At 37.8% G+C, this 11,013-nt stretch overlaps 1 protein-coding gene across 1 annotated transcript in view; it reads left to right on the top strand.

The window, feature by feature from the left end:
* Nucleotides 1-9,571, top strand: part of LOC107564381 (myocyte-specific enhancer factor 2A-like) — a 29,974-nt gene extending 20,403 nt beyond the window's left edge. Inside the window, exons 3-7 of the mRNA XM_016249444.1 lie at nucleotides 2,630-2,817; nucleotides 5,073-5,099; nucleotides 7,350-7,467; nucleotides 7,710-7,833; nucleotides 8,956-9,571. Coding sequence (XP_016104930.1) covers nucleotides 2,630-2,817; nucleotides 5,073-5,099; nucleotides 7,350-7,467; nucleotides 7,710-7,833; nucleotides 8,956-9,298 — 800 coding nt within the window. The 3' untranslated portion in view covers nucleotides 9,299-9,571. The remainder of the gene's footprint in view (nucleotides 1-2,629; nucleotides 2,818-5,072; nucleotides 5,100-7,349; nucleotides 7,468-7,709; nucleotides 7,834-8,955) is intronic.
* The last annotated feature ends 1,442 nt before the right edge of the window (nucleotides 9,572-11,013 follow it).

Below are 11,013 nucleotides of genomic sequence, written 5' to 3'. Positions count from 1 at the left end.
TTTTCACCTTTAATGGTCAGGACAGTAGGAGTAGAGACAGGAAACAATTGGACAGGTGAAAATTGAACAGAAGCAGGAAAGTACCTTTAGCTGGGATTCAAACCCATGTTGTCTGAGGTGCAGTTGTGCCTTCACGTTGATGTGCTGCCCACAAGGCTATGGCTTTGACAGAGGTTACTCTACGCTCAGGATACTAAGGGGTGATTCTCTTATATGTCTCATTGAGATATCAGCTTTGTCTTAAGATGTCTTCAGTTTTATTTTAGGAGAAACATTAAACTTTTACTAATATTGTAAATACTAAAACTATCATTTAAATAGCATTAAACATTTCAGAATATCAAGGGTTACTAGTTTAAATGTTTCAATTCTTCAATGTCCAGCATTGTATATACACCACATTTTCCAAACACACTAGAAATGACTTACAAGTGCAAGATGTTTAGTATAAGAGCAATACCTTTATTTATTTAAGATTTAAGACTTTTTAATTTTTTTTAAATTTTTTAGATAGACCAAATGTAACACTAGTGTACCAGTTTTTTTAAAGATAATTAAAATTTTGTTTTGTACAGCCCATTTTTGCATGTATGCACCATAACCATAGGTTATCTCTTTAACATTTCAAATATTTCTCCTAGACAGAAATGAGGCTACCTTAAGATTGAATGGAAACTTTTGCTTGAGTCTCCTGCTTCTCAAACTTGTCTCCTGAGACAAAAACTCTAACACTCTGACAATGGTCTCCTTTAAAGCTTTAAAAAAGATATCAACAACTTTACACACTGTGATCAGATTTTTATATCTTCTAAAAGCTTTAAAGGAGACAAATGTGAGACCACCAGAGTCTTTATCTAAGGAGAAATATCTGAGCACAGTGTGTGATGTTGTTGAGATCTCTCCTAAAGCTTTAAAGGAGACAAATGTGAGAGATCCAGAGTCTCTAGCTAAGGAGATAAATATAAGCACAGTGTGTGATATTGTTGAGATATCTTCTAAAACTTTGAAAGAGACAAATGTGAGAGATCCAGTGTCTGTAGCTAAGGAGAAAAATATGAGCACAGTGTGTGATGATGATGAGATCTCTTCTAAAACTTTAAAGGAGACCATTGTCAGAGTGTTAGAGTTTCTGTCTCAGGAGACAAGTTTGAGAAGCAGGAGACTCGAGCAAAAATCTCCACTCAATCTTAAAGTAACCTCATTTCTGTCTAGGAGAAATATTTGAGATGTTAAAGAGAGCTCTCTTTTGATTTTTCTTTCCTATGGGTATAGCCCAGAAATAAAAAGCATTTATTAAATACTGAGCTGTGAGCATTATGTGTATGTGTCGCTCTCAGCAGTGCTTTAACAGATACACAGTAAGTGCATGTCTCTGCTCTCTGTCTCTTTGATGATGGCCTTCTCTCTTGCTGTCCCACAGCAAGCCCCCACAGGAAATGAGCATTGGGTGGGGGGCAGAAAAAGCCCCATGACTGACATTTAATCAAGCTGCTGTTATGGAGAAAAACACACGGAAATGACACTGCACTTTGCTGTATGCACAGTTCCAAGCAAATGGAAATAAAATTGACCTTTTCTGAAAACCAAAAGACATTGCACTTGTTTGCCTGATGGTTGTTGTTTAGTTGCTCAGCATTTTTCATACTGACGAGAGAAAACATTGAAACAGAGACCTTAGGGGTGATTGTGCTTTGGTTTGAACGTCGGCCAATTGTAATTCCTGTGTTTGTCTTTGGAGGTTACACATTGTGTGGGTAAATGACCCATGATTGTTAGAGAATATTTCAGATGGTTGTGTGAAGGAACTTGCTAACAATGTGGGCCAGCAGATGGTAGAAAGACATCTTTGTAAAGCTCTGACGTTCACATGAAACCAGAAACCTGCAATATATATAGTATACGGGTGTGAAGTCAGTCAGGTGCAGACTTGATGGATTAGCCTGTTCGTTCTCATGTGATGACATCATTCACACACAAACTTTTCAGTATTTGTTGTTGATGTTTTGCAGACTGACGCTGGGTTCCTCTCATTGTGCTTTTTTAGGTCATTACAGCATGTGCTAACATTTAACATTCAAATTTTAAATGTATCCATTTGCACTAGATTCAGCAGGAGAAGGTTCCGAATGAAAGTAGCTGTAGTTCAGTTTCGAACTAGGAATGGCAAAGTACAGCAGATGTAAACATATCATTGACACCCCACCAAAGTTTTTAGATTTCTTCTCCAAAATGGCACTTTAATTGCCTTTGATAGCAGTGAATGGCTGCACTCAGTTGTAATGACTTTAGCCATTCCTTCTTAAAGAGCTCAAGTCACACTACATTTGTTAAACTGAATTGCTTTCCTCATCCTGGGACACACAAAGACAGCTTTGACGCCATTGTACACCAACAGAACCAAAGGCTCATCAATTTCAAAATGTATGTTTTATTTTTGTAAATGTGTGGGATAATTACCAGAGTCTTATTATAACTTTCCCAGAGGGTCGGGAACACTTAACGTTGCGTGCTATGAGATGCTACGACTGCAGCTGGGAAATGGCATGTCGTCCGATCGACTGATGGCTGTTGGGGATTGGTCGATTAGAGCACAATCCCGTGATGCTTTCCACCCATATGTGTGTCTCAGCAGGAAACGGCTTTGTTAACCCAAGGGGCTCGCCGGGGCTTCTGGGTACACCCAGCGGGAACGGGCTTGGTAAAGTCATGCCTGCGAAGTCACCGCCGCCACCGGGGGGCAACATGGGCATCGGTAGCCGCAAGCCAGACTTGAGAGTCGTCATCCCCCCATCCAGCAAGGGCATGATGCCACCCCTGGTGAGTATAAAATAATTGATTCTTCATGTACACATCCACAAGACTGTTGAGTGAAATTATGGACTTTAGATCAGTTCGCTGACAGTGAAATTAAACTAAAATAGTGTCAGTTACACAAAAAGCAGAGCAGTGGAGCAAAATATCAGAAAACCAGGTACCCTCACTCCTTCTATTATTCATCTAGGAATTAGAAGGCCTCTCAAATGATTATAATTAAGGTGCAGAGAGCTCTGGCCACATTCAGCACCTGAGGCTACACCCAGCTGTCAGCCTCATTAATCACTAAAATATAAAATGGGAAGCAGAAAAAAAGAATATTATTATTATTTTGTTTAAAAATGGTCAATAATTTGTTCATTTCAACTGCAGAAGCTGCTTGGGTTTCTTCTACAGCACGGCACATGTACAGAATCTTGTTTGGTAAATAACGCTGAGGTTACTAGGACTCTCTTAGCTCAGCGTAAATATACATATGCATGGGAGTATATGGAATACCACGCCAACATTTGGAAGCGGTATAGTTTCTTACCCATCATGAATCAAAACAAATCCCACATGCCAAGGTCGTGGCATCTGAAGTCATCAGTAGTAAGAACCCCAGAGGATTATTCATTTGTGTATATTTGTGCATATGGCCGAGTGTCCTTTTGTGTGTGTGTGTGTGTGTGTGTGTGTGAATGAACTGGCTCAGACAGACAGACTAAGGCAGGGCCTGTGAGTATGCCTGCAGACAGGCTGTCATTAGAACATAATGGCATTAAATTAATCACATCGCAGTGTGACAGAGTGGGGATGAAGGCTTAATCAGAAGCCCAGATTGTGAGCCAGATAATATCTTGTCGCCCTTGTCGTGTCTCCCCACTGTTATTGATTGAGTGCTGGTATTAAGACAGCACTGGCCCGGCACTACAGAGAAGAAAGCTCAATGTCCTCAATACTGTACAGCTCTACACTGTCAGCTGGCTTTGAACAAAGGGATATATACACATGACAAGAGATAAGAATTAACACCCTAAAATTCTCATTTGGCCCAAAAGTATTGCACAGAACTTTCAATGAGAATGAGAATGCACATAGAGAGAAACTTTGGATTACAGCATTGACTAGCACTTTGCACTATTGTATTGACTAGCACTTTTTGCAAAAAACTAAAAAACAAAAACAGAGGTTTGGAGTTGTAAGAGATGTGACATTATTGGCAGTTTATTATTTGTTTTTCATCTATTGTCTATTATCACTCAACTATTTATTTTCTTTTTAATGGTTATTACTTCCTGAATTTAATTTCTTTTCATATTTTATTGAATGCAATTGTTAATAATGAATGCAATTGTTAAGTTTTATATTTTGTGTAATTTGCGTAATTGCAAAGGGTTTTATTTTGTGAAATTAAAAAAATTATTAATTAATTAATTAAAATACAAGAATATACAGAGAGAGAGAGAGAACAGGAAAACAATTCTAGTTTTGCAATTTGGAGTGACATTACTATTGCTTGGAAAAATAGTTGTATTTGTTCATATATATATATATATATATATATATATATATTCTGTATTTAAACAATAATTGATAAAATAATAATAAAAATAATACAAAATCTAAATAAATATTATTTAACATATTTTATTAAATTACAAATAAATATGATTACATACAAGTTAAAATGTATATATATAGTCATTAATTATTATATTCTCATGAGTTATCAGCTACATTTTTACCTCTCATTTAGCCTTGTGTTTACTGTTCTCTTCTTGTAAATAATCAATTAAGGCAAGTGGAGGGCTCTGCCAATGGATGCAAAATGATTTATTGGACACACAAGCTCATGTATGGATGAGTGTCTGAGGTGAAAGGTTAAGAAAATCCTAGCTGTGAGGTCAAGCCCCTCAATGATTTTTTTCCCCTTCTAAGGACGTAAAAACCCCACTATTATTCTCCCTTTGTTCAGCATTTTGCACTGGAAGTCGTCTTACATTTACCTAATTGCTGTGTCTGACATGGCCAACTACATGGCCATGAGGAATGAAAACGTTGTGTATTTAGTGCCGACAAATTTTACTTTTCATTTGAATTTGACTCTTTTATTGCAAGTAACCTGAGGCAGCGTTCAGTTCACGCTTCAGTCTCTGAATTTGAATAAGTTAGTTTAAAGGCAAATCCTGGTGAGAACGGTGGGTTGACCCTGCTGAGGTTTAGGTGTCCCACCTGGCTCTTTACTGACAGCATCATCTGCTCTTTTCTGTTGGAAGCAGTCGGAGGAGGAAGAGATGGAGTTGGTGAGTTTCACTGAATGCCTTGGGAAGGCTGATAAGCTTTCAGTTTGGTTTTAAAATGACACTTTAACTAGCAGAGCCACACTCAGCTTGGAGAAATGCCTCCACTGCTTGAGATGAAGATCGACTAAACCCAACATTAACTGGATGAACTTTTGAGTGTTGTGTGGATGTCTGGTCTGCATTGTGTGTGACTCACACTGCATGTTCTGAGTCTTTTTTAAGGAAGTTTAAAAGACCCACAGTATGTTCAGAAAAGTATGTGTATGTGTTTGTGCTAAAGGAAGAGTGTTGTGGGTGTATTCGAAGAAAGGAGAATGATGAATCCATAAAATCCCCAAAGATGCAATCATTAGTTATTATTTAATATTTCCCTAAGATCTCACCAATAACCCTAGTATTAGTTTTAATATTGAAGCAACATAAAAGCATGGATCAAAGCAGAATGTTAAGAAACACAGTCCACATAAAATATGTTATTACAGTCAACATATTTGAGCATTACCCAAATTCTTATTCTCTTGTGTTTCTTGATTTTTGGCCTGGGCTCTGATTACTTATGATGATGTCTGTAAAATGAGTTGAGTCCAAAATTATGTCATCAGTTGAGGAGAATGCCAAATGCTGTCAGAGAATATTTTCACTAGCAAAAAGAAACTAATGTGAATGCATTTTACAATACTGAAACAAATCCAGCGTTAAATTAAAACTAATACCACTGTTCTGTAGCATCTGCATTATATTATTATTATTATTTATTTTATAAAGAACCTAAAGTGAAACATCTCATAGTATTTTTTTGAGAGAGAGACTGCACGTGATGTCCCTCTCAAATGTAGATTGAATATTCATCTTCCTCAGCTAATATAAAACTGAGCAAAATTGCTCTGATTTGAATATGCATTTCCATTTTTTCTCTGAGTGTGTGTGTTTGTGTGTGTATGAGTGTACTTGGTATTCCCTATGTTGGGGACCAAATGTATGTGCGCGCATGTGTGTGTGTGTGTGTGTGTGCACTGCATGTTTCACACGTTTGGCTTGGGGTGAGTATGTAATTTCACTGCATGCTGGATGGTACTTGGATAACACATTTTCGGATCCAGTAAATAAACTTGGATCTCTTTAATATCAGTAATGTTAATATCAATTATTTCTCCTAAACAGCAGTGACATTAAATAGAGAGCACTTTATGATGTTTCCTCTAGCCTACTGCCTCTCATTTTTCTCTTGAGAAAAAGACTAAATTTATCTGACATGTCTCTTCAGAGTTTCAGAAGAGACCACAACTGTGTCTCAAACTGTGCTCAGATTTATCAAGATTAAGTCTGCAATCAGAACTCTTTTCAGTATGAACTCAAATATTTCTCCGCAAATTCTACCACATTTTCCTTATAATTGTATAGGTCTATACTCTTACTCTGTCAATAATTGTTTATTTATTTATATTTCTCTTAAGGCATTTTACTAGAAACATCTTTGATTTCTATACTGACATGTCCAATAAGTCCCAGAGCTCTGAATGAGCACGTTCTGAGCAATTTTTCCCATGGAAACTGTTCCGACAGAAAAAAAAATTACTGATCAGAACATTTTTGAGACTCTGGGAATAATCAGATGTCCCATGAGAGAGTTTCCTAGGTATTTTGTTTTCTAGTGTTTGAATGTGTTTGTGCATTTCCCTATATATCCATGTGCTTAAGTCAGGTTATTGCATATTCCTTAGCAAAAATGTGCAGTGACCTTGTATAGACAATATATAGTTGTGCCACGCTTTTAAGCCATTCTGTAGTCTTATATTTTATATTAGATTTTCTTATATCATCCAGTGGCTTCTGAATTAAAGCTGTTTAACTGACAGCAACCTGCAAAACAATTCGATTTCTAACTAGAATGAATCTGCAGCGCCTCTTTTTGGTGCAAAATGGTATTACCACATAATTTCCACCAAATCACACTATTCTGACGACAATGCTTTACATGGTTTGTTTAGAGCAGGGGTGGGCAAACTTGGCCCTTTCAGGCCACTTTCCTTCAGAGTTTAGCTCCAACCCTAATCAAACACACCTGAACCAGCTAATCATTGTCTTCAAGACTACTAGTAGGTTACAGGCAGGTGAGTTTTATCAGGGTTGGATCAAATCTCTGCAGGAAAGTGGCCTGAGAGGGCCAAGTTTGCCCATCACTGGTTAAGAGTATGCATGTATGTCCGTGGTGGGATCTCATTAATTTGCTGCATTTGGCTTTTTGTACAGAACACCCAGAGGATAAGCAGTTCCCAGTCTCTGGCCACACCGGTGGTCTCCATCACCACCCCGAGTCTGCCACCACAAGGCCTGGTCTACTCGAGCATGCCCACTGCCTACAACTCTGGTGAGTATAAAAAGTAATTATTTGCTTTATAATGTATGCATTCATTCATTATTTGATTTAATTTAATGCTTCTCTGAGTGAGTGGCTTAATAAAAAAGAGGAAGACCCTACAATTCATAGCACCATCCAGCTCCGAGCTCAATGCATAATAAAAATACTTGAAACGCTCGACTGTGTGAGTGCATATGTGTTTGATTGACTCAAACTCTGTTGTTGAATGTTGTTTTGTTGTTTTGCTCTAGAATACTCCCTGAGCAGTGCTGAGCTCTCCTCTCTGCAAGGCTTTGGCTCTCCAGGGCTCTCTATAGGCTCAGTGTCGGCATGGCAACAGCATCAACTGGGCCAGGCAGCTCTCAGCTCGCTGGTGTGAGTAACATAGATGTGCACGGCCACACACACACACACACACACACACACACACAGGTTTGAAGAACACTAACTAATGTGCCCAGGCATGGGGTCAAATGCATTCTTAGTTGCCATATGCTTTCTTTTTTTCTCTCTAGAAAGTGTAATGGAAGGATGGATTGATGTCCAGGCCATATTGCACTAAAAAGAAAAAGAAAAGAATATACAGTCATATTTTGCTTAAAACTGAAGTATTTTTTATGTTATAATATTAGAGAAAAACCAGTGGCATGAGGTTAGGGTGGGACTATCTGTTTGGCTGATTTTTGTTACATTTATGCCACATTATTAATAGCTTATGTCATTGTGCAAGTAAATGTATCTTATTTTTAAAGATATTTAGTGAGAAAATATTTTTTTGCAGCATGGAAGCCCAAAAATGACACTTTTTATGAAACCTTTTTTTTTTGATTATTAAAATCATTAGAAAATGTAATAAGTATTTATGTCATGTTAGTGTTTATACAGATTTGAATAGAATCATGAATAGAATAATGAGAATTACATAAAAAATTACATAAAAAGAAAAGATAAAAAAGTAAGATAGCAAGACACATTATGACAGGGACAACATGATTATTTGTTATGAAAATAATGTCAACATTTAATAAATCTTACTGGTCCTAAAAGAGTTTTTTTTCTCTAGATAGATAGATATACATTTATATAAGTACACGTCTGTATAGTTTCTCTGTAACAGCAGAGTGCATGACCCAAAGACAGAAAAAAGAAAAAGAAAAACCAGACTAAAACCACTAAAATTGTATGTTTCCAGAGCCTGTGAATGAAAGCTTTTATTTAAACGCGGTGGTTGTGCCATCAAAACATTAGTGAACTGTTTTCGTCACATTCTGCCAGGCATGCTCTAATTAGATACCACCCTCTAAAATGATTCAGGTGCTGTTATTGCTGTAAGCGCCACTGAGTAAACAGATGGAGGGTGGGATAATATTATTGGGGTATCTGGGTCTCTGTGTTAGCGTCACATAGTAGCTGCTGAGTTCAGGGATTTCTGCAGTCCACAGACAGTTTGTGCACTCGTACTAATTTTTCATTTTGTAATTTTCTCTCTTTGTTCAGAGGTGGAGGTCACTTACCTCAGGGCTCAAATCTCTCCATCAACACCAGCCAGAATGTCAACATTAAATCTGAGCCCATCTCTCCTCCACGTGAGCGTATCACCCCGTCCGGCTTCCCACCCCAGCAGCAGCAGCAGCAGCCTCCCTCTGGCCGTCCAGACATGGGCCGTTCACCTGTCGACAGCCTCAGCTCCTCTTGCTCCTCATACGACGGAAGTGACCGAGAGGATCACCGGCCTGATTTCCACTCCCCACTCGGTCTGGGTCGACCCCCGGCCTCTGGGGCCGAAGAGAGGGAGAGCCCCACGGTCAAGCGCATGCGCATGGACACCTGGGTGACATAAAGCTGTCCGGAGCCTGACAGCCAGTCAGTCAGTCACATGCAGGGCTGGGCAGGGGGAAAGGGAGAGAGGAGTGACAGCAGGGAGGGTCATTATTGTTATTATTCTATTGTTATAATTTAACGTCATTTCACTTTTTTTGTAAGTAGGTGGATGGGGAAAGAAATCGAAAATGTCCTGGCATATCGAAATTAAGCAGATGAGTGGAGAGAGGGAAAATCAAAAAGTCAAGCAGTCAGAATGAATGGTGTACTCAAAAACAAAACAAAAAACAAGGTGTTATCAGGTACTTGATGCAAATTGCATTGTGCGAGAGTCCAATGTATGAAGAATTTTTTCGATTTTTGTCATCACTGGTGCAGTTTGACACTTGTAGCTGTTTTTTCAATTTGCAAACAATCAAAGAAAGTTTAGGGGTGGCTCCTGCCTGCTGGGCTCATGTATTAAACAATCTGTATCTGCACTCGCCCTTATATGAAGTATGTCACTTATTAATTTATTTTAAGGTATTTGATGATAGATTTGGATCAGTTTTACGAGGAATGGCTTGTATCTAAAACGAGATCACATTTCACCTCAGTTAAGACATTAAGTGAAAGAAATGAAAATGTCTCTAAATTAATAATAGTCGTTGATTACATTTTCAGTCCTTTTTATTTGCGTTTTTAACAAATGGGAAAAGAACAGGTAGCCCAGTCAACTTAGAGACGATAGCAAGTCATTTTACATTCATGCAGCTCCAACAACTCAATGGTAACGCAAGCCAAAGCCTCTATGTAATTTTGTCGTACTGTAGGTTGGGAATTTTCAGCATTTCTCTCTTGATGTTTGTTTCATATTAGTTCTGTCATAGTGTGCGTTGTTACAAGCATTGGAAAACGATTAACATGCAAAGCAGATCTTGAAATGATATCTAAAGCCATGAACACTTGCTGTTCTGTTTGTAAATTAGATTTGAGCCAAACCTTTTTCTTTTGTTATGTACATAGCAACTTTAATATATATCACTTTTGGTGTAAGTACGTATGTATTGTACCTTCACCAGATTCAAGAAAAAAGTATATTTTTGTGGATTACTGCCAAGTTTACAAGGCGAGATCCTTATTAAGTAGAGTATTCACTGGTTAATATTTACTATTTTGTTAACTATACTGTACTTTCTTCAAATCTGACTATTATTGGTAATAATCAAAGTGTTTTTTCTTTTTTTTTTCTTTTCCAAGAAGGTCATTTTTGGGTCGTTTACCCTTTAATGGTGGTGAATGTCTGTCCATAAGAAATTGTAACAACAGAGCTGTATGATTCAAGCTCAGCTGTCTTTTATTTTGTTTTGTAACGATACTCGTCGTGCTAAGAAAAAAATATGGTTGCATTTCTTACAACTGTTTTGTGAGGGATTAGCCTGCAGCTGCTGAATACACTGCCTACTTTAACCCATCACGGCTTAGATGCACTATTCATTGATATCCAGTAGAAGACACATTTCTCTTTACAATGTCTCAGACATTCCCCCAGTTTGTATAAAAAGCTCATTTCTTTCAAACCCTAAATTCATTTAAACCAAATCCCTCATATATTGTAAATACCATAACTTTAGGGAACCCTAATACATACATGCATACTATGTAACAGAATACCTTTCCAGTTATTTTGTGAATTGGCTCATCTACAGATTTCCTAATGTAAAGTAGACACCTTAAGGAGGCACCAATCGCAAT

Source organism: Sinocyclocheilus grahami, unplaced genomic scaffold, assembly GCF_001515645.1.
Source record: "Sinocyclocheilus grahami isolate Dianchi unplaced genomic scaffold, SAMN03320097.WGS_v1.1 scaffold928.1, whole genome shotgun sequence".
Lineage (NCBI taxonomy): Eukaryota > Metazoa > Chordata > Actinopteri > Cypriniformes > Cyprinidae > Sinocyclocheilus > Sinocyclocheilus grahami.
Note: the sequence above shows the minus strand (reverse complement) of the source record. Positions and strands in the feature narration are given on the sequence as shown.